The sequence below is a fragment of the Manduca sexta genome, chromosome 14 (assembly GCF_014839805.1).
Source record: "Manduca sexta isolate Smith_Timp_Sample1 chromosome 14, JHU_Msex_v1.0, whole genome shotgun sequence".
NCBI classification, from domain to species: domain Eukaryota; kingdom Metazoa; phylum Arthropoda; class Insecta; order Lepidoptera; family Sphingidae; genus Manduca; species Manduca sexta.
Genome location: NC_051128.1, coordinates 9,557,739 through 9,583,235, shown reverse-complemented (window position 1 = coordinate 9,583,235; position 25,497 = coordinate 9,557,739). Strand labels below are relative to the sequence as shown.

The 25,497-nt window shown below is 33.6% G+C and overlaps 2 protein-coding genes across 4 annotated transcripts in view; one reads left to right on the top strand and one right to left on the bottom strand.

The window, feature by feature from the left end:
* Positions 1-25,497, bottom strand: part of LOC115439851 (autophagy-related protein 101) — a 62,495-nt gene that overhangs the window by 20,739 nt on the left and 16,259 nt on the right. The window lies entirely within an intron of this gene.
* Positions 3,496-24,611, top strand: LOC115439849 (protein bangles and beads). 2 transcript variants are annotated; one of them, XM_030163881.1, is made up of 2 exons: positions 3,496-3,689; positions 23,108-24,611. In XM_030163881.1, the coding sequence occupies exons 1-2, from the start codon at positions 3,511-3,513 to the stop codon at positions 24,279-24,281; spliced, it is 1,353 nt and encodes a 450-aa protein (XP_030019741.1). In that variant the 5' UTR covers positions 3,496-3,510; the 3' UTR covers positions 24,282-24,611. The 2 variants fall into 2 exon arrangements, with proteins under 2 accessions (XP_030019741.1, XP_030019740.1); XM_030163880.1 differs by lacking the exon at positions 3,496-3,689 and adding an exon at positions 15,527-15,726.

The following is a 25,497-nucleotide window of genomic DNA, read 5'->3' as shown; positions in this document are numbered from 1 at the left end:
AGAGATCAAACGGCAAAGTTAAGTTAAATTAACATATACACTTAGATACCTTATCTACACGTTTATACGGAACTCTCGGTGCGCGAGTACAACTCGCACGTGCCCGGTTTTTATACATGAATACATTGCCTTTTTAGATACCAAGTACAAAGTTTTGTTAAAAAACATGCTAAAATAATATATCAATAATAACCACTGGCATGTTGTGTCGTGGTAGTAAACTTGACTGGTTTCGACCTCTATTAGGTTAGAGCATTTAGGATTTAGCGCGTGTAATTACTGGATGGACAGTATAAAATCTATTTTCTTAGAATAAGGCGCGCAGGTCAGTGCCATGTAGTGGTTCGCAATTCAAAATTCTCAGTGGTGTCCTTAGTCTACTGTATATGAGTATTTATGACACCTTCTAATATACGAGAGACTTTCTCGCATTTTGATGTAAAAAAGACTACGTGTTGCTCGCGGCTTCGCTCGCATGACAGAATTTTTCCGGGACAAAAGCCCTGCTACATATATTCCTCGGATAAACATTGCCTTTGTCCTACCCATGGCTTCCAACTATGTCGATACCAAATTACATTAAAATCGGTTAGTTTGTTTTTGAGTTTATCACGTCCAGGCAGACAGACGCGACGGGGGATTTCGCTTTATAATATGTAAAGATAGACACAAGGATTTTAGAGCAGAATTTTAATGTTAATACAACATTAAATATTTTTCTCACATGAATATAATAAAACGAGTTCTGAGAAGGACAACGGGATAACATGCTCTCCTAGTCAAGGGCAAACATCAATACTAACTACTTTATTTATCTTGTTTACCAGTAATCGCCACAAAGTCAATTATTTCAACATTAAGGAAATTCTTGGATATGAGTTACTAAAACTTTATTATGATTATTAACCTTTATAATTCTTATTCACATTGCAAGATTCCGTATTCTGAAATTGGGTCTTAAGTCCATCAAGAACCGCTCGTGTTAGTGGGCGGGTTAATTTTAAGAGGCAGGTTTACTAAAATTAGATTAATTAAAGCCGTGTCTGAGAGACCTAAATCTATAATTATAATCAGACGAGCGGCGGGGCATTAAAAGAAAAAAAAACAATCTAAACAACTCAAGCAATTATGCGTGAAATATTTGCGTATAATAAATCTATTTGCATAGTAATTTAAAAAATATGCAATAAACCTGTCATTTATAAAATTAAGTATTAGAACTGTCTCATCTTCAACAATTAATGTTACTTGAAACGGTTATTTTTGTTTCATTCATGTCATTAAAATAACTTCAAGACGATTATTGCATAGTTTATCGAACAAAACGAAAATGTCTTTTCATGTGTATTTAAATTATAAAATGGTTTCGTATATTAAATTTTGTGTTATGTATATATTTGTGTTTAAATATTTTAATCCTTAATCAATAGATTGATTGATATTATTATTTTAATGATATTTGAATACAGACCAACTCAACAAACTTGACCGACTTCTACATAACTGCATTCGAAACGTGTTTAATATTCGCAAATATGATCACGTTTCTTCGTATCATCTTTAACTAAGATGGCTACCTACACGACAGCGCCGCACTTTGCGGGTACCTACCACTTTATTCTCTTTGCTCATCTCCCCTAACCATACAATTTATTAAAATTTCCAATACCCCGGTAATAGTCATGATAGGAACTTGCGCTTTTTAGCAATATTTTCCTCCAATGCCACCCCATAGCTTTAACTGCACTCACTCTTCTTTCGCTTTCCAATCTATTCTATGGAATTCGTTTCCCCTCAAAATCAGATCGGCCACCTCTCGTTTGCTTTCGAAGCAGAAGAGTCACCACATTAACTCACGTTTTTGTATTATATACATGTACTAGCGACCCGGCCCGGCTTCGCACGGGTGCAATGCTGACTATTTAATGGATGTTATTATTATACATATAAACCTTCCTCTTGATGATTCAACGGATTTTGATGCGGATCATCATCACGGATTTTGATGCGGTTTTTTTAATAGATAGAGTGATCTCTATCTATTAAAAAAAACCGCATCAAAATCCGTTGCGTAGTTTTAAAGATTTAAGCACACATAGGGACAGAGAAAGCGACTTTGTTTTATACTATGTAGTGATTTATGTATTGAAGATTTTTATTTTATGTATTTAGATAATTATATTACTTATCTCATGTTTGTATTTAATATACGTAGGTATTTGTTATTAATTGCCCTATTTACTTTTATGTGTTTATTTGCATGTTTTAATATTAAGTTACCTTGATGCACCTACCCACCTTATATATCATTGCACCACCCTAAGGTTGACTGGGAGAGAATGCCTTTAGCATTTAGTCCGTCAATATACATTTGTATATATAGTGCAAATAAATAAATATTTTAGCTATCAAAACGTACTGTTTTTGCTTGGTTATTGGTTTTAGGATATTGATAGTTTGTTTACTGGAAACCACATTAACAATGACACTGCACTGCTATTCCCACCTAGAGTGATTAGATTACATAGTTCTTAAGTCTGTTAATACCAAGTTATTACTCACTAGACAACGTGTGGAATCGCCAGCGTGAAAAAAATAACCGAGATAAAAGCCCCGCTATGTATACGTATATTCCCTGAATAAAAAGTAGCTTATGTGCTATACTAGACTCTGATATATCTCTATGTCAAACATCATCCGTTCAATGTACCTATCTGGTGTTATAAAGTAATAAACATCCATCCAAACTAAAACATTTAATAGGTATAGATTACAATTTCCTTTCAACAGACAACATGACTTCGTCACTTATAGAACTCCTTTCCTTATAAAACATGTGACTAAAATATATGTGATGGAAACTCCAACCACGCTTCCATCGCCAGATATAAACAAAGGTACCTATCATTAAAAAATACTATTCGAATGATAACTGGATTTACGGGCATTATTTTCCTTTTCGAGAATATAATAAATGTCAATGAATATAAGTTTTTATAACTATAATAATAAAGTTTTACGTATTAGAACTGTTACTTTATTATACTTGGTCACAATTCGCTCTTTTTATTTTCCCTTTTCGTTTTTGATTCTTTCAATAATTCAAACCACAGGAGTGAAGCTGTGGAATTCTCGCTGAAGTATCGACTTTCAAATTATTATTCGTATTACCAGTTCATAAATTCTATGGCCAGGTTAGGCCTTATCAAGTATTAACGGACACCTCACTAGAGTAAAGGCTAAATATGTGAAATGGTAAAACATACTATCAGATTAAAAAAAAACTCGAAATCTCAGTTTGATCTTCATTTTAAATATAACAAAAGATTCTCATTCCATTGCTTCACCGTCTAATTCTGAAATATTTAATGTGCATGCTAAAAATATAGTAAGTAGGTGTACCTTATAGTATCACTGGTCTCATTGAAAAAAAATTTCACATTCAGAATTCTCGTTGACCGAGGTTATTCACCGATCTAAAAAAGAGTTATACTAAAATTAAATGTAATCATGCGTAATAAAAGTAAAATTTCTAGAAAATATCCCATCCTCGCGCGCAACTGTGACGAAGAAGACACGCAAATATTTTTACACAACAAGCATTTGGCACGCGTTAAATTCACTCAGTCTAGACAAACGTTTTGTTACACTTGCATGTGTTCACGGCTTGATGTTCGATCAATGAAAAGGTATGTAAACTTATTGTTTCAATATTTATTCCTTTAACAGCTTCGTTTACTGACATATGAAAATCCGACTGTTTTAAAGCACAATAGAACGTCTGTAATCATATTAAAGGCATCTTACGCTTTGCGGGAACAACTGGGCTGGGGCTGTAAGATGCTATAATCCTCGAGTGATCAGAATCAAACCTTTCTGAACTGACACCGCTCAGTAATGTCGGCAAACTCACGCTGATGATCTAGATTACTCATCAAGCCGGGAGCATTACTCAATATGCCAGCTTTGAAATTGATAAGTCCAAGTGCAGACAGCTTAAACAATCTGGCTTAGCTGGGATCCCCACCCAGACCCATTCGACTCCTCTTCCTTAAAAAAAAGGATCTTAAAATAAGAAGATAAACAAAAATTTATATGTGCTATTTTACATACTAAAATATTTTTGGTACGTTCTAAAAATCGCTTTGAGATTAAATTAGCATGAAATATAGAAACTTACTTTTCATTACACTAGTCAGTTGTGACTTCTATACAGATGAAAACGCGGCCGAAGAGTAGTTACGGATAAACTTTAAGAGCGTCAATAACAATTTGAAAGAAAACATAAGAGGTATTTGTTTTACCTCCTAAAAAACGTTACGTAAATTGAACAGAAGAGACGTAATAAAATCTGATAATTTATTTTGCATCATTCAGTCACGACGGCGGACTACATGATCGTTTCAAAAGAAGCTTTTAGTCGTGTTGAAAATATTTAAAACTATAACCGTCGAATTAATTAACATTTGTATGCAATGCAAAACACAAAATGTAGGCTTGCGATAATAAGTAAATTTTCACTGCGTTACCGATCTAAAAGAGTAGATAATTATTATATTGGCCCATTTGTTTTCAAACTCTTTTTTTGTATATTTCCGCAAAACTCACACGAAGTATGTATATGTTACGTGTGTCTAATTATTTTTAGAGGTCTTGCATATAATTACTTGAGCTATAGACAATTTGGAACTATCTTCATATTAACGACGGTATTAATACAAAAATGAAAGCGTAAATTTTAAAATAAATAGAACGATAAATAACAACTGGGCATTTAAGATTCGATGCGTGAAATGTTTTACCTCACGATGATGTGACGAATGTTATAATATGACACAAATAGTAATCCGTGTAAACTACTGTTGTAATGTTAATATTTCAGTCTACGCAATGACAACATAAATACAATCATACGTATACCCGTCACGGTTGTCACAAGGCTCATGGCGAATTTTTATGCAAATTTTTAATAAGCCCTGACGAAATTGTTATCGTGAAGAACTTGTTGAGTTACTAATGTTAGTATTCCTAACTAAAAATACGGAAATGTCGATTTCTTCCTCTGTCTGCCACACGAAACAGAAGTCAACATATCATCCTTTTTCATGCATCTTGCAGAAACGATTTGGTTTAGTTTTAACGACCAATCGCATGTCCAAGTTCAAGTCCTTTTTGGAATCCAATCCCGGTTTAATGGTAGTAGAAAAAATAAAGGTAATCTTAATATATAGCCGAATTCATAAACTTCTAATGTATTACAAAAAGTAAACTATTAATTAAATCAATTGGCAACTCTTTCTCTAACCGACATTGAGAATTCTTTCTCTAAGCGACTTTGTGAATTCTTTCTCTAAGCGACATTGACAATTCTTTCTCTAAGCGACATTGACAATTCTTTCTCTAAGCGACATTGAGAATTCTTTCTCTAAAACCTTGCTGAACCGTCCAGAATAGAGCTGAACTGGCATGTGACGCCAGGACCACGGAGCGTGAATGACATTTTTACATAGCACAAGTTACGATTGACCGAACGACCGCGGCGTCTGAATGCGAAAAAACTTTAACCTTCGCTAAAAAAACGCGATTAACTCCGTTCGTGAAAACATCTGTCAAACAAACGGGCAAAACAGGAAGATGGCCCAATGCAATTTTGTACGCGTATAAAGACTGACGCCAGAGGTCATTACAGTCATCATTACTGAGCTACGGACGCTAAACTATAAAGTATAGGTAATCTAAAGCCCGTGCTTACAAGTTTAATGACATTTCCGAGGAAGCGAAAACATTAGCCGTTTATATTTTTATACATAAGTGCCTAACGACTTTTTAATGATTTGTAGATCGATCGTAATCATATCACATCCAATATCAGTAAGTAATCATTTACCATCAGATGATCACTAGTTACTCTTTCTACTACATAAAGCCATAAACACATTGGCCTAAATTGTCGCAAAATCTTTCTCATCTATTACATGAATTATTGCACTGCGCACGAGTATATCCAATTTGTCAGTAGCAGGTAATATTGTACAACGTTTCTGAATTGTAATTGTCGTTAAATTCCTCTTATCAACATCCCCAGACTAGATTTACGTCAGAAGCATATTTGTTTGTCTATCTACGTACAGCACGTACGCAGTGTGATGTTAAATAATTACACATCTGTAAGCTCCAGACGATTATATCTCGTGACGTTAGACGTCGATTCTCGTGAGTAAAGCTTGATTCACATGAAACTTATTTTGCTAGGATTAGTGTGATTCCACGAGCGATTTTGCAACGAAATTTATGGCGTCATGATAGCTATAGCTACGGCTTAGTTTTTGGCAGTCATAAAAAAAAAATGTAGCAAAGAAATCTTAATGCAGTACACGGAAATTAATTTGTAAATGGCCGCAAGGTTTTTACCAGCAGTATAATTTCAAAGATAGTCAACACTTCCACAGAAACAGCGTTTGATAATATAGCAATTGGTATTGTGTAAGCTCGGCCTAAATGTCGATGTGTGAATAAAGTGAGTCAGCGTAGACGCATAGCCCGCGTGCGTAGCATTCAAATAGCTCAAAAGCTTTGTATTTGCCACGCATACGATCATCACTTTACATGGTGTTAACTTGTTTTTTAATCTTTTCGGAACAACTTAACACATCACGTAGAACGTTGTAAAAAATTGCTTGATGTGCAAAAAATAAAGGAAGAACCAAGACCTTTTGTTTAGTGATAAAAAGATTCGAATGATTATTTTTAACTTCGTCTGACATATAGATTCGCAAATTGATTATCATAATGACTCATTTTATAATACTGTTACAACTACTTATAACTATATTATTACTTAGTCGACTAATCGGCTACGCTTAAATTAGATTTTCGCATCTAAAAACCTGTTTACAGCACATGATGGGCGAGCAAGCGATCGGAATACCTGGTAGCACTAAGACACCCACAAGCCCATCTTCAAGAAAAGGTATTTGAAAAAATCTGCGGGTAATTTTACCAAATATTCGCAACGCAACATTAAAGATTTTGTTTAACCTCGGTTTTTTGTAATATAGTGGTACTATTCCAGTTCAGCCGTCTTATTAGAGTACATTGAGCTAGATGTAGCGTGGCTCTATCACATATTCAAAAAATAGCGTGTAGGTAATTCGTTTTTAAATCTTTTTCAGCTTTCACACTTTCACATGCCAATTGAAGAACTTGTTCTATTAATAATAAAAATCCAATTCAATAAAATAATATATTTAAAGTAAATATGTCCATTACCATATTTTTAATTGTACCTTCGTTATGGCCGTAATCAAGTAAAGATCCTAAGCGCCATTAACGTATCATTACCAATAATAAACCAATCAAAATAAATCATCTGCTTTAGACATGATTCTGATTAGTCTATTTTCGCCTCTGATAGAAATTGCTCGTTCTGTCTTCATTATAGATACGTACAAATATTTTCACATACCTATAACTTATATTATTCGCTTACAGTACATCAGTTAATTCACTCGTCAACGCTTACAGTACATCAGTTAATTCACTCGTCAACATTATGTATTTTCCTGCATATTGTTTAGTTACAACTCAGATGTTTCTGAAATCTATACAATAGACAATTAGTTGAATGATGTTCTGAGGCCGCGTTGATGATTTTAATGGCCAGTTTTTCAATACAATGGACTATAATAAATACAGTCCGATCTCGTAAATGATATATAGACTAATATATTGTAGCAGATGATGAATTAAATCGAGGACAGATTGGCATACTCAATGCGTCTAATGGACCTACCCACAGTTCTTGGCACAGAAAATTATAATATATAGTAAACGTATATTATTTTCTTTGGTCTACAGTTTAACAGCATTATTTTCTTCTATAGATATTTACAGTGGCCGTAGCCTAAAAAATGCAGCGGACTGCCAAAAAAGTATTATTCATCCAAAGACATGCACCTGTGGTTTGCAGTAGTTACGTATTCATTCATTGTTATTTATCGTTGGTTTTAACGACGAGGATAAATATCGCGAGGAAAATCACAAAATACCTGAAGTTTACTAATTTTGCATTAAGATAGAGTGACATTTGTGCGGAAGGGTGACTGTTTAACAACTTTAATAAAAAAAAAAAAAATACATCATCTCACACTCACTTAATTCTTGTCAGTACTAATGCCTACGTAATGGATGTCAGTATCAATCGTATTATATTATACTAGGGAAGCGGCTTCGCACAGGTAGCACTTATTAAATTATCTATAGCCAGATGACTTTTAGTTCGTTCTCTACCAACCTTCACAGGATTACCTGCTGGCTTAATATGAAGATAACTTCAAATTTCTTATGTTTACGCGAATGTTAAATTTAAATTAAAATTTAAATTAAACTATTTTACGGATTTTATCGCGGTTTTAATATTTTACTTTTCTCCCGACGTTTCGAAGACTTTGCAGCCTTCATGGTCACGGGGGGGACCGTGAAGGCTGAATGAATATTAAAACCGCGATAAAATCCGTAAAATAGTTTAATTTAAACTTCACATTTCATTAAATTCGCTCCTGCTATTTTGGACTCCATGAGGAGCATAGATACACACATTTATATATATGTCGATGTGTAATTATCATAACGCTATCACTCTGACCTACGCGTGCATTATTGAACAATGGTATTGAAAGATTATGTGATATAACATTATCGTAAAATCATTGCTCAATGTAATGAGTATGCACTCAACTTAATTACCTGATTATACTGAGCCGACTAAATACGTTACCAAGCGCTTAGTATAGCTCTGTAGCAACCCTATGTAGAGAAATAAGGAAAAGTTATGAAGGTCACTCACACAGGAATATCCACGATACATTTATGAGAACTTTTTATCTTAATTAAAGCAAGACGTAACCATCAGCGAAGGTACCGAGGTGAGTTATAGCTCGAGTCAAAATTTACAGTCTGTGATTGTATGCATCTCAATATAATCAACCGCAACGCTTCACTGACGTTAATACCCAAAACGCATACCAGAGGCCTTATAACGAGACGATACCAACATTTTTAAAAGACTTTAATATTGGATACAATTTTGATATTTTATGTTCAATATAATTCTTTAACTTACATAAACTAATCTTTCTCTTTCTTTTTAAAGGCTGAAAGACAATCAATCTTTACATGCTCTGGAATTCCCGGTTGGAGTTATTTGATTACACACAGGAAGTCTGAAACATAGAATCTTTAGCTTTCCCGAATCTTGTTGAATATATTATGTAAATCTACTAGATGAGTACCACTTGTTGACTATCTCTGATAAAAATAAAGATATTAACATCCACAAAATGATATTCAAATACGTGTCTTAGGAATTCGTAAACTATACCTACCACCTATTAAGATAATATATGTAGATTTTATATGTTAAAAACCATAATAGGTAGTAACGGTAAAGAATATTTTATGCTAAATACATATGTCAACTATGCCTAAAACGAATTTGGTTCACATTTCGTTGTGAACTAGAACTTTTTTTTAGAAAAACGAATATTTTTATTGCGTTTAAGGTAAAGTTAAGGTGTTTGCAAGCAAACAATGAATCGATAAGAGAATATGGATAATACAAAAAAGTTTGAATACGACTCATTGTACCAAAAGAAAAATTTCTAATGTAGGACAACCTAACTTAAATGGAACTACCCACGTCAGCTGCAAGTTCGATGAACTCGGGCTCAAAATAATTACACAGTGTACTTGAAATAGCAAAAATCGGAATCGATAACTAAACGTTCTGGAATTACTTTTATTAATATGAGTGAAAGACACAATTAAGGGAAAACTTGAATTAAGATGAATAAAAATTACTTTAAGCAATAAGATTTCATCAATTGCAATTTCTTATCAATCGCAATATTACCTACAAATACAAATAAATAAAATTCTACAATCTACTTTCAATGATACAAAGTGATGAAATTCAGTCGATACCCATTTTTAAGCATTTTTAAGTTATTGTTACTTGTTTATATTGTATTGTTAATTTGGTTTTAAAAAGGTTATAAGTTATCATCGTGTTCATTAATAAGGGTTTTTTTCTATAAATATATCGTGCAATATTATTACCAACTGAAAGGGGAGCACAGTTAAAGTTATGGCTAAATCGTTTAGTTAATGTATTGAAACTTCCAAAAATATTTATCTCTTAAGATTATGACAACAATTTTATTCAAAGCTATTGAAACCGTTCGCTGATTGCGCTGTACTCACCGCCAGAGTTTATATAAGTATCTTATTTATGTTTTTTTTAATCTTTTTAACTAGTGTTATAAATATTCGGCTTTAGCACTATTATTTATTCTCCTCAAAGTAAGCATATAAATTAAACTCATAATAAAATTAGACACTCCATGTTTTTAAAACGACGATAGGCTAGTCGGGAGTGGAACGGATTGCCGAGACGAATGTCGGCAGATTCAAAACCCAAGGACACGCACCTTTGACTTTTCTAAAGTGATGCGTGTAGTCTTTGTAAATTATCACTTGATTTACCGTTGAAGGAAAACAACGTGAAAACACCTGCATACCTGAGGAGACTCCATTATATTTTTGAAAGAATGGGAAATATGCCAAGCCGCACTAGGCCAGCGTAGTGGACTAAAGCTTAAAAGGTCTCAGTAATAGTCCTCAACTTCTTAGAGGGTGTCATAACGCAACAGTGGAAGATTACATAATACAGGGCTGATATTATTATTATTATACACCATTTGCACTTTTGCGAGTTATTCAATGTTAGCCGGAGTAAGTTACTTTGCAGGAAGTAAACCTAAAACCCAATAATGGACACAGGTTTGACAAGTTTCTTTATATCCGCCTGTGAGATTAATTGTCCACAATTGGCCAAAGGTTTTTAATTTTCTAATTGTGCGGCAATCTTATCCGTATCTAGCTTTAAACTTTTTATTATATCCTTGCAATTATCAAAAGATTTAATTTATACATATAAAGATTCTAATGAAAACTATACTATTGGGTACAGTTGACTTAAAAACCCATAAAGCAAATAAAAGATGTCCACTAACACATAACATATCTCCGGGCCGGCAATGGGTGGCATTTTATAGCTGAACATGGCCCAAGAGATAATAAAAAATATACACGTAACATTACTTAAGAGTTAACTGTGATAAAGAGGCTTAATATACCTTACTTTCACGGGATGGAAGACGCCAAGGTCACTGGTGAAATGGGAACTGGTTTGGATATTGTTTTTTACTGGCTGTTTATTTGTATCGTTCATGCTGCTTCGATATTCGAATGTACACATGCCCGTCTAGAACATACATAAACTTGAAAACTTTAATTATAATATATGAAGACAATAAATATCTTGGTCAGTAAAGCAAGAAAGCCTGCTTTGGGATTGCCACTTTTGCATTTTCGTTTCAAAGTTACGGTGATACTTCGAAAAATTTGTTCCATAGCAAGTTTTTTTATATTTCTATATTTCGTCAGATCTAACTTTTATTGTTACTTTAGAAACAACTCAAGTAAGGTCATGGCCCAAAGATCGTAATATCCGTTAACCAGTTAATCAAGCTTTTACCAGACCGTAACAAATTTACGATATAGACGCCTGTTCCTTTTATAACGTATGTTCATTTCATACAGATTTATTCAAGTATACTGATATTTAATAAGATGCTATTGATGTCAATCGTAAAACCGTCAAAGAGCAACGGTAAGGGTACTTTATATGAAAAACCGGCTAGAGTGCATTATATTAAAGGCTAAATTCGCTTGAATTGACGATGACCAAACGGTGTGGCTAGCGATTAGGGCGACAAGCCTTGGTCTTGGCTAATAGTTCACTAAATACGTACTTAAATATATTCGAAACGTTCTTTATGCATTTAGCGGTATCCAGAATTGAAAAGACAATAAAAAAAATACGTACTTAAATATATATTCGAAACGTTCTTTATGCATTTAGCGGTATCCAGAATTGAAAAGACAATAAAAAAAATAATAAAACGAAAAATATATTATTTTAATTTGAATAATTATGAATATTTCTCTCTCATTAAATTTGAACCAAATAGTAGGTACATTTATTTAACAAACCCTAATATATTTAACAATACCTTCTTTGAAAAGTCTGAACTATGATATTAACATTTCGATTTATTTCTTTTCTTCCTTCAATTTATCGCTATAGATAAGTATTACATATAGCCAAAACTTGTTATATAAATACCTTATACGCATGGCAAACTTTTGAAATAGTAGACTGTAGTCAGTAAATCCTAGCTGTAGACATATTTCTCTAGAGCATGAACGGGTCGAGTCGACTGGTCTTAGCAGTCTCTGGTCCGACAGCTTGTCGTTGCATTTCGAAGACTTAAAAAAAATGTTTCTTATCCCTGAACCAGCCACGCATCGATTATTCTGGAATTCTAGGTGCGATGTAGATCATTTAACATCGTGGGAGAATTGCTCTTTTGCCAATCTACGCATTAAAAAAAACAAATTTGAATTTCGAACATAATAGTAGCCGATTACACACGCACAACTAAATGATTTCATGCATTTATCTCAATGTTATTCGTAAAAGTATTCACGTGACGTACACGATGACGTTTTTGAAAGTTTATGGATATTGTCTTAACCCTCAACACGGTACGTACTGAATGAATAAAACACCACACCGTAATAATATCTGTGGAATCACTTTCCTGTAGGCCCTTCTTGCTCTCTTAAGAGTAATAAAAGTTTTAATCTGAAAAATAATTAGTATTATTTACATATTTATTTCATGGCACTTGCCGGCTTATATAATGGAAATAAAACTTATATTATATTCAGAATAGTGAAACAGGTTACGCTACAACTTAAATAAAACTTCTATGTACATCAAATTCTCTACCATAGTTGACTCTACATTGCATATTGTGCACATTAAAGCTGCTATGGGTTCATATTTATGGATCTCAGTCTTAACTGTCATTAATTCTCTCTAAATTCCAAACACACTTAATATTTCACTCACGATCGTTAAGGTATGAACATAAATTATGTATGTAAAAACATTAATTAAATATCTGTGTAATCTAAGACTTACATAAAAAAAATGCATAGTGCGTGTGGTAGTCTCCTCCGGAAGGGTCCCTTATTTGTATTATGTATTTTTTTTAAAATAAGGCTATGTTTTTAGGATAAAAATGAAGTATACATAAGTATACATTTTAAATTTCGAATACGTCTATATAATACAATCAACGTTTTAAAATTATTTGGGCTTAATATTTCACACTTTTCTAAAAAAAACGTACAACTGGTGGCAAAATATCATTATTTTTAAAAGTCCATTTTTTCATTGCAGTAGGGATACGAAAAATACGTTAAAGTTTACAATTATAGGTTCCTCAACATCTCATTGGCCATCTAGCAGTAATTTAACACACCGTCATCGTATAATGGATATACACTAAAAAATAAAATCCGGAGAAATCTATTTAGACTTGTATACATTCCTTTTTAATTTTCGCTATATTATTATCTGTATTAATCACAGTTATTCTAAGAAAATTCTAACCCACTATCAATCACAAAATACAGACTTTTTTTTTAAATCAAGCAGACGCATGGAGTGTGAGCTTAATAATGTGGCTCGGTTGTGATCTTACGATTAAAACTAAAAAGAAAAGAAATTCCGCATTATCAAATAATTAAATATTAATCTCATTCGTTTCTTGTAATAAATTAAAGGAATTCAATACATTCAATTACGATCAGGTGATGCAAAATATACCTGACATTAACAAATAGGAAAATTATGCCGGCTCTTGCAAATGCTTTCCACTACTGCTAGACAACGTTTTTATAAAATTGGCAAACGATATTGTGAAACCGCTTACGGGCCTGAATGCAATTTGATAGGCCAATCAGGAAATTCGGTATTCAGTGGAAATATTTTGGTCCTAACAAAAAGAAACATAATTTCAGTTGTTATTAAAATTGACCGCGGTTATAAGGCATTTCGGCAAAGAATTATGAAACAAAACTGAATGGATTCATGACAAAAAATAATATTTACGGAGTTTATGTTTGCTATCAAAGTAATTAACTATGAAAACAATGTGTTAAAACGAACATAGATAAACATAAAATATATCGATAAATTAGTAATTTTACAATACCTCCTAAAGAAAAAAAAATACATGGATATTTAATTACAATAATAATTTAACAGGAATAAGTGAAACATAAAGTTTTTTTCTATAATTACAATAAGTAGATTGTTTTTAGTAGCAGACTATGCAATGAATTTGTAAATTTGACATTCTTAACCATGGAGGTAACATAGTACGTATTAATTTCATGTCAAAAAAATAAAATTTATTAATGATTATGCAATGAATCGAAAGAATGTCATTCGTTTTTAATGACTTAAATATTATATAAACAACTTTTCAACAACTCTCGTTGCAGTAGATGCAACAAACAGCATTCCTTCAAGAGATTTTTCCAAACAACTTACTGAATCGGACATAATTCTTGTATTGTGTCAAGTCATTTCTCAAATGATATAGACGATAGATATGTGACGTAAGGAAAGTGAAATACTTATTACGTGTCTAAATAGTTCTTGACATGGCGATAAATCCGCCAACATCACGTCTGGAACCAAAATATATCATTGTGAAACCGTAGGTGATATCTATAGGCGTTATATGTATATAACACAACGGAACATGTTTAAAATGGAACACTAGTACTTAGGAAAGACTACAGACAATTTCTGTTCTACAATGTGATTATTCAATTTCAACATCATATTTTCTCATATCTCCGCGAAGTTTTCTTTCTTCTGCTAAACTAACCTCGCAAATTTATCTAAGTAAATTTTTATAAGTATGTATTAATTTTATTATTTATGTCCAATAATACATTTTTTCTATTAAGTACGCAAAATTCAAGAATTTATATAGTAATGTGAAATTATTAAAATTGCAAACAACGCCTGTTAATCAATAATTAGAGCTTAACTCATCCTTAACACGGACTCAATTCCTTCACAAAATTTCATTAATATTATATGAAGTGAAATACAATTAAAATCAATATTTTAAAAGTTAAATCATAATTAACAAATTAAGCAAAAAACTATAAAATATACAACATAACTGCAAAATAAGGAAAAAATATATAGTATTTTAAACGCGTTATTAAAATAACAAAACCATTACGAATTATGGAAAATCGTCTCATTTAAAAAAATAAGTGAATTTAAAAAACCAACATCGCTAAACGATATCTATGAGTAGATCGTGTGGATGTAGTTTCCTAAAGCAATATTAAACACGATTTGTATTCTAGCAATATAACAAAGATGCACACAAAAGATCGGTTTGAAGATAGTTAAACTTTCATATAAAACGAAAAACCAATGAAAATTCATTCCAGCCTGTTATGGATGGAGTAAAATTACATAAAATCAACAACAAAGATGCACAAATAATGTTAAAAGGCAGAGCTTCGACCGTCGGAGATGGTCATACGCAGGCTACAAGCCGGTGTCAACCCGCTATATAAACACGAGCATTATCAAACCACCACCAATACATTGCCGACCGTCACTGCGTTCACACATTTACATACAAAACCATATTTTTTTAAACAAAGTTGTGTTAGTGATTGCATCTGCTCTTATACGTCACGGGACAAAAGTTTCATGTAAGTATAATTTTAATAATTTCCAAAGTCTCGGTTTCTTTGTTTTAGAATATAAAATATTTTTATTTTAGCCTGAAAGTTTACCGATACGTTTAGAATATTTTAGGACCAGGTTTTTCAACGCATTCTCGATACAGTATGAAAACAATTCCTAATATATAAAACGGTTTTTCCCAAATTTAACAAAAATTACTTTAAAATTGAGTTAAAATTGTAAGCAACCAGTAAACATTCACGTATTCGTTTAATATTCCATAATTTAATTCCAATAGAATAACAATTCGTAGGCTGGGGTTGGCCCGCTCAGACAATAAATAAAGCAAGTACAGCATTCACGGTAGGATGGCCAGGATCCCGCTGGTTCGGCGGACATAACGCGATGTGACGCGACAGGCTACCTCAACGGAGATGAGCAATTATTACTTACGGCTCGGTGCTTACAGCATAAATAGGGCCCTTACAGTCTATCTTCCAAGTTAAATGATAATTAAATACTGTAGGACATAAACTGGCAGTTACTTATACAATTTTTATGTATTAAAAACGATGTGAATTTTTTAATAAGTGCAATTAAGTCATGAGCCTATGATGTTAAATTATTTGTTTCATACTCTAAAACGAACCTTTACGAATAAACTGAAAATGTACCGGCTCGTCACCCGAAACTAACGCGTGCCAAATTGATTCCCATCGATGCGCTGCCTTAGCACTGACGGCCAAACATTCGCACATTTCACATCACATTTACAACTATATTATAAATAAAAGTTAATCGGACATTTGTCACGTAAGCACGTCTATTCGATCATTTCTATGAAGCTTGTATGTGAACATGATATGAAAAATTTGCATAACACCGAGTGGAATATTAAGTAATATATGAGGTTTAAATTTAAAAGGGTAGGCCACATCGTTATAAGTTTGAAAATGAATTATGAACCCAAAGTAACTTTAATAATTGAATATGCTTATAATGGGCTTGTCACAGTGTTAGTTGACCATGAACCGTTAAGTTCTTCATGCTATCCTAAAGTCAAAGAATCCTTTGTTTATAATATTAAAAAAGTCGATAAATTTCGATGTACTGTGTACAAAGACTTGTGACCCCGCTGACCAACTGAAGCGAAACATAACTACGATAAAAACATCTCACTAATAAAGACCGCCGCTTGCCGCAAACATGGAGAGAAAAAATTAATTGTTTTCATGACTCAAGCTAACGATCTTATTCTCATAAAATTCTAAATGGAGATATCGCTTATACAACACAATGCATCTATACATAGTCAAACAATTCCAAAAATATCTAGAAATGCGTCACAAGTTATTGACATTTCAATGAATATAAGTGATTTAGTAAAACTGTCACATCCCACGTCCCATAAATCTGTCAGGACGTTTGTTTGCATATATTCCTGTCAGTGAATAGTAGACTTCTGACGCAACACACAATATGATTTGCGAAGTACACAGACAAGACGCGTGACATCGAATATAAACTATCGTCACAATAGTTACCGAGAACGGAAATATCCGCGGAAACCTGTTGTTACCCTATTAGTACTCTGGCCAACAAATAGGCTTGGTCTATGCAAAAATAAGTGACCGGTAAGGACTGCTAGTCAAGGTAACACGCTGCGACAATCTAACCTGATGGTAACAATTTCCATGGATCACGGATATTTACGGCACAATGGTCTGAAGCCGCACATAGTTATTTCGGACAGTCAAGGCTAATCCTTATATAAGGAAACTTCACGATAGACAGAAATTTAAATTTTTCATCAAAATAACATGAGCATAAATAAATTGTAACGTTTTCTTAAACCGCAATATAGTTAATTGTTTCTTACGGTAGCTTTACCTTTGTACTCCTCTTGAAACATTTAAATAGAGAGGCAGTCTTAAACTATTCCATTTGCGAAACAAATCTCCGACACATTGCTGCGTGTGGTTTAATCAAACAGAAAACCAGTTAACAGTTAAATGGCGGCAAAATTACAAATAAACGAAATGTAATATTTTATATAAGACATTAAGAAACAAATTATATAATCGATAAATGTTGAAAAAACTAACGATGCGATAATTATTCAAATTATATACATGTTCAGGAAATATTCATAAATACACAAGTTACTGTTGTAAGAGTGATTCTATGTGATATTAGGTGGAATCTGTTGACATTTCATAGTTGCCTAAACAGACTTGGTCCGTTACACAAAATACAACACTTCCGCTGGCATTGACCTAAGATCCACTTTTACGCTTACGTTTCACTCTAATAAAAAATGTTTTACACGTAACCAACTAATCTTCTTTTTGTGCATTTCTCATAGAGATTTTTCAACTCGATTTTTTATCGATATTTAGATCATCTTAGTAAAAAAAATAATTACAAATTATAATTACAAATTATTATTGAATTATTAATATATATTTATACGTGATGTAAGGAGTTCAATAAGAATTTTAAGATACCAGGCATTCAAATAAATGTCAATTCAATAATAAAGATTCACACGAAACATCAGGTCCATATTAACTAGATTCTAGAACTTCAATGCATTTAAAGTACCTATCTTAGATACAAAAAACATTCTGTTTAATTCTGTCTACGAATGAAGTCAGATATGCCATTTAAAATTGCTTTGCATTTATGCTAAATATAATCGTGAACAGACCTTCACAGAGGCACTATAATACTATTAATAAAATCTTGTAGTAAGAATTTCCAATCATAGGAACTTCTATGAATTCTATTCACGGAAAACCAAATTTGGAATAAACAATATTTGTTAATAAACTCTCAAACCTATATATGTCCTTGCTCTGTTTACCCCATATATTGTCGCCACTGACATTTCCGTGTGATTAATGGTATTAAGATGTCATTGAAGATTGAATAGGATGGATTGCTTTCAATAGCATTAAATTCGACAGTGAACCGTGGGTCGTGAGTTACACAATTGAACAACGGATTTCAACATAGTGCATGGAGCGCCGCTGACAACCTTATACCATGTACTTAAACGCCCAATATCATAACGAGAATGTAACCGAGTCATTCGATCCACTAGAAAGTGGGTTGAGACGCACTAGCTGGCCTAAAGAGTCCTCTCAAACCCGGTTGTCGTTTGCAGGCAGGCAAATGTCAAACATTTGATTATACAACAGATATATTGTTATATACCTCGTAATTATAGATAAATATGTTTCTATGAAATTTCATCAGGAACGCTGGTTAAAGTTTACGATTTTTATTATCACTTTTTACTTATGCGCGAATATTAAGATTACCTACCTGGCGGTGATCGAGTAGCCTTTCGATGTTAAAGGTGAAGTGTCATGTGCTTACATAACAGACTGCAATGTTTCTTCGCGAAATACTTACCGTACCACTAAAATTATGAACAATGAATGTTTGGAAACTTTTACAGAAATATTTATAAATAAAAGTTACACCGAAAAAATCACATTTACTTTTCCAGATCACCATGTTTAAAATTGGTGAAATTATGAATTTCACGGCAAATTGTAATTTTTTTATCTTGTATCTATAAATAAAAAAGACGGTGTTGGAGTTTATTTTGAAACTTTTCCATGGTAAACACACTATGATAATAGTAGGTGCCACATAAGGCAATAATACTCGCATTGAATAAATCAAAATTAATTTAACGTGGCAAAAAGGCCACAATTGTTAGGATTGTAGGAAAATAATGATAGTATACCTAATGTGAATTATCTCACAGAACGTGCGACTCATACAAATGCTATATTTACTACATGATAGTGACACGTTGATTGCTAAAATCCTTTTTATACTTGACAGGGTAAACACGTAATTGGTAAAGCACATGATCACGATCCGCGCTGTTTATTACCAGACCAATGGAAATGCGTATTCATTTTATCTTTCGTTTTTTTTAACCAGGAATAAAAAATATAATTTAAGATTTTTTATTACGTGTGAATAGGTTTACAATAAATTAATAGTGTTTTTTCTCACGACTGCACGCTGTATTGTATTGCAATAAAATGCTTTATTGTATTCTTTTTATGCCTGTTACAGTTAGCACAAATTCGTAAAAATGTTATTCCGTCTTCACAGCCTTTATATTGAAAAGCAATAAATTAAAATTATATGATTAGGTATCGGAACGCATCATCACAAATACAAAATCATAAGCCCGAACAAAGTACATTATTATAATAACTTAGGTAGGAATGTTTGACGAATCATTTAATCAAAAAATCATTAAGTATGACTCACTAACTGCAAATACATTTATTAAAGGTATACGTCGAGTACGTAATGCATATTACTATAGTGTCCTCGTAACATTTGATGAAATCTCACAAGAAAATATTACTAAAGCAACACACCATAATACTGATTACTGTATTTTATCTGTACTTAGATTCGCAGTGTAAGAACCACTTTAATGTTCGAAAATTGCTCTTAGATTACATATTGTGTGATTTCGCAATAAGCCTTAAAAATGTTTCACGCGGATCAAATTATAGGGATTCTTTTTTCAATTATTGGCAATGATTCATCTCAAGGTCTAATAGACATAAATGGTCAATATCAAGCTGATGTTTCTGTATAACATTGTTACATAAAGTAAAAAAAACATTTTAATGTACTCCGAGGCAAATTTATCTCGATAGAGTTGGCTGACACTTCAACAGCACTTTTAATCCTCTATCTTTGTATGGGTAAAAACAGTAATATCTTTACAATAATGCCTTCAAATGGACTAGATCGGTCGCGCTGAAATATTAAGATCGTTACTAAAATATGTGCATTTCGTAAAAATGCCGGTCAACCGTAACATTGGGTTTTTAATGTCGCAACCGTGGACAATAATAGACTATATTGCAAGGCCTATAAAATCAGGTTGAATATTTTTGCTATCGATACGTGAGCAAGTGTAACTGAAAACTAGCCTAATAACCCAAATAAGAAACCTTTTATGACAAAGTAAAAAGAATTGTGCGACGTAAATTTTTATCAATTTAAGGATAAATGTGTTGGTAGGTAATACCGGGCAGTGGTAGAAAGGAATGAGTGCAATTAATGTGAGACGTTAAAAATGTTCGTAAGCGTACTTGCACTCTACATGCCAGTACAATGTGGACGCTGACAACTGGCAAATTTTTTCATTGGCGCAATGAACGAACATACGCTGGGATTCAATTGGAAGATTGCCTCGCCGTGTGGGAAGACGACAATCCTTGCCCTCAACCGAGCCGAGGATATCCTTCCAGAAAATAACAACACACGAGCAAATAAATCTTCGTAATATGTAGCTCCGTAACCGTTTGTAAAGAAAAATTATAATTAATAAGCTCCCTCACTTGTTTTGTATATGGTGAGTTTTGGTACAACTTATGTACCGATTTTAATGCTAAAAAAAATCTCTTATTTGGCAAAACATATATAAAGTAGAAAGAAATAATGTGCCGCGATTTAACCGCAACAACTAATATTTCAGTTATTTTATTATTGGGATAATTCTTGATACAAAAGCAAAAGTGCAAGTCTACAAATTTGGAGGACACCAAAGGTGAAACGTCCTATCGGACTCAAAATGGTCACAAAATATGTATTAGACAAAAAATAAGTAAGCGCAATAAAAATCTCAAGGAATTTCTTAACGATAGATAATCACAACAAAAATAATAACACAAAATTAAAACGTAATCAGATGGGTGATTCAGAAGGCCGCGGAGGCAATGGCCGATCCATAGTTGAGCATATGACGTGTAGAGTCGATTTATGATATGGACAAAGGAATGTTTATTTAAGCGCATTTTGCATTTCCACTATATTATAATTATTTTACCGTTGTACATTTTGTAACGTGGGACTTGACGTTTTTCTATAGTCATGTTATTCATGCCATATCTGTTGTAAAGTAAAATCCTATAATAAAAATATATCAATCTTTCTATTTCGAGATCTAGATAATATTATAATTTTCATAAGGTGTTCTTAACATTTAAATAACGTAAAACTTATAAAAAAGAACACTAGACAAAGCCACGAAAATTCCTACAATTGCATTTTTTCATCATTTTCAATTTCTTTACAAAAGTCCTAAACAGAAAAAAGAAAATTCAATATCTGAAGCTTGCTACATCTCATGACCACGTACGTATATAATAAAGCCGCACGTTAAAGGACACAATTAAAAAAAGGAGCAACAGAATCCGACCGCGTAATAACAAGTAACCGGTGAGAACACTCATGAAACCGGCTCTCGTTACATATTGAACTTGAGGCGGACAAAAAAATAACACTGAACTCGCTATCTCATCGCGCAATATATGGCATGTGGACAACATATCGGTGTATTCTTAAAAAAAAAGAAAATTTTAAATTCATGCGGAGAACGAATACATTTTTAAAACTATAAATATACACCAGGAGACCGGCGATTAAAATGTTGGTAGACTAGTACAAATGCGTGTGAATCATTCATAGGACGCCGTGTATAGCATTCTAGTTGGCGATTCAATTCAATGAGCTAATTAAAATTCAGATAATGTTTTGTTGACGTCTGACCGGATCATCCATATTTCCAGCGCGCATTTCGCATCCTGCGTAGTTCGGCGCACGCACTAGGAAGTGCCTATCATGTGCAACACGCGAATACAATAACTATTACATTTTCAATTTGAGCAGCGAAAACAAAATTCTCAAATAAATGAGCTAAATCGTTCATATTTTTAAGATTATCAATCATCGTTTCACGATTTATACGTATGCAGTAATAATAGTGCGTGCAAACGTTAGCATCGAGTTATTTTAAGACGATTAGTCTCGTAGAAGGCTGTAATCTATTTGCAGAACGGCGCCAGACCACATTCCAACAGGACTCGGGATATCGCCTTAATGCCCTACCTTTAGCTAGTTGCGATAAAAATAGAACCCATCCAAGGTGTTCGACCGTCTTTGCTAATATAAAATACATGAACCAGTCTTACGGCATAGAAAGAGGAGCTTCCTTACAACTAAACAAGTCAACTTCAATAAACATATTACATCAAATAAATATGTTGGTAGGTAGGTATGCAGGAGCATGAGAAATTTCTTTCGAAAGCAACAATCATATCCCTCTTTCATAAATAGTTTACATCCTACTTATTCATATTAAGTTCAATTCAACTCGACTAGAACATAGCCACTCGCTCCCCAGCACGTCGGGCCCTTAGATGATTCAGTCTTAATAGGAAAATTGATGCGAAACATCGCAGAGCCGGTCGGCGCGTAACATTGGCCTTACCGCACTCACGACTTGCAGACGTGTACTTAAAATCTTTTGTTTATTTTACCAAACCACTAATTGCATTCTTATTTTGTTTTCAGGATGAAGGTCTTATTATTATGTTTGGCCTTTGCGGCTGTGAGCATGGCAATGCCGGTCGCTGAAGAAAAGTCTGAAGTAGCTGCCCCTTCGGCTCCGGTTCCTGAACCTGCACCCGCGGTCAAAGCAGAGGAAGTTAAACCCGACATTGTTGTTTCACCCGCTTCCCCTGCTGAAGAAAAGAAAGTTGAAATCCCCGAAACCTTACCTGTTCCTGAAGCAAAAAGCACTTCAATTCAAGCAGAAGTTAAGGAAGTTGAAGTTCCAAAAGCTGAGATATTAGCCGATCCTAAGCCGGAGGAAAAGATTCCTGAAGCCAAATCTGCTGCACCTGAATCTGAATCAAAATCAGAACCAAAACCAGTTGAGTCTGAATCTAAACCTGAAGAAAAACCTGAAGAACCTAAGCCACTAGTAGAAGCGGAGTCTAAATCGGTAGAAACCGAAGTTGTGGTCAATGAAGTACCCAAAGAAGCTATGGCAAAATCCGCTGTACCTGATGAAGCGATTGATGTTGTCAGTGCTATTAAAAATACTGCCTCTTTAGCCGATGATATCGTTGATCCTGCAGCTATTATACCTGAGGGAGGAATTGAATTGCCAGTCGCAACGGGAAAAGATGCTGGGTCACCTGCGGTTAAAAAAGATGAATCTGCTGCCCCGGCATCATCAGCGGAACCCGCAAAGCCAGAACCTAAGGCAGTTGAAGCAAAACCAGAAGAGAAAAAAGAAGAAATTAAAGCAACCATTGAATCCGCGCCTGCACCCGCCGCCCCTAAATCTGCTGACGCTAAAGCTGCTGTTGATGACGACAGCCTACGTGTATTACGGGATACCGTCGATGACAAAAAAGCAACTGAAGAAACTAAGGAACAACCAAAATCAGCAGACCCCGTCGTAGCATCTCCAGTTGTTGAGGATGTGAAGGAAGATGTAGCGCCGAAACAACTGACCCCAAGCGAACCTGCCAAAGATGATGCGCAAGAAGGTAAGGCAGCGCCTGTTGAAGCTGAAAAGCCATCAGATTTACCTGCAGAGAAGCTAATGGCTGATGCCCCTGCTGCAAGCTCTGAGGAAAGCTCCGAAGAGAAGAAAAATGAAAGTGGAGAAAAAGATTCATCGTCTTCAGACGAAAGCACAGAAGCCGTCGACAAAACCGAAAAATCGAAAGTCTAATATTAGATAATAAGTATGGAAGCGCTGAGCGGCGAGCGTGTGTCGACCACCCTCGACACGCGTCCTCCGCTAGCAGCGGTCGCATGAGTCGCGACGCCGCTGCCTACGCGCCCCAGAGATTATGAGATGTGAGTGATTATGCCCCGTGTGAGTGTGAGTGGCGACCTGGCGACCGTCACGTCGATGCGTCAGCGTGGATATCCAGTATATTCACTAGATCTAGAGACTATTTAAATAGCTGAACCGAAAAATTACCTTCGTTGTAATTATTTGTCAAAGTAAATTATCGAATTTCCGGTACTATAAGTAATAAAATATGTTTTTTATAATTATGTGACTTTTATTCCCCTACATATTCATATAGTTATTGTTATGATTACATACTTAATATAAAAAATATCAGTTGATATTGGCAGTTCAAAATCGATTTTAAAATATCACAATATTAAACTTAAGAATTATTGCATAATATATTGTAATACTGAGGTACTATTAAACATTCAAGGCAACATCACATTAATACAAATATTAATATAATTATTACAAATAAGATAAATCATCTGACCTAGTAAAATTATTTTGACTGAATCGCTGCTACTGTTCTTGAATTAAACTGTCCATTTCTAAATCACAATACCCCATAAATATTATACTATATCATAATCTGTTTCATTAGACGCTAATTGAGATAGTATATACATTGATTTTTTTCCACTAGAAAACCTAAGTTCAATTAAATAAGTAACATATTACAAACGACGTTTAGTAGATCAAACAATATCTTGTAATTCAATCACTAATTATTTTATATACCTTTTATAATATGTATTTTGTTATTGTTAGATCATTAATGTAGTGTGAAATTAATAATCAACTTGGTGCGATTAAAACGGTAACCACGAAAAAATTAAACGTGAGACAATGATGGGCATGATAGAGTATTAAGAATCGTACTTATTGTACAAAACCAGAAAGAACTACTCAAATACACAGTAATTAAAAATATGAGAAGATATTTTTATTTCTCAAGGTTTCCGAATAATATTTATCAAAATTATTATTGGACCTGGTAGAACCACCGCCCCCATGGTCTTTTATAGAAAAATATGCCTTTATTTACACAACAAAAAAACAGACCAATAAAGACGTTTTTCGAAAAAATAGAAAGATGTTTCGTAAATGTTTTAACAGATAATTTTTATGACTGGCAGGGCAA

What these genes read in the sequence shown, in the direction of transcription:
- LOC115439849 (XM_030163880.1), top strand. Translation starts at nt 15,542, where the DNA reads ATGGTCATACGCAGGCTACAAGCCGGTGTCAACCCGCTATATAAACAC. An exon ending in TCACGGGACAAAAGTTTCAT is followed by an intron (nt 15,727 to 23,107) that starts GTAAGTATAATT and finishes TTTTGTTTTCAG; the next exon opens with GATGAAGGTCTTATTATTAT.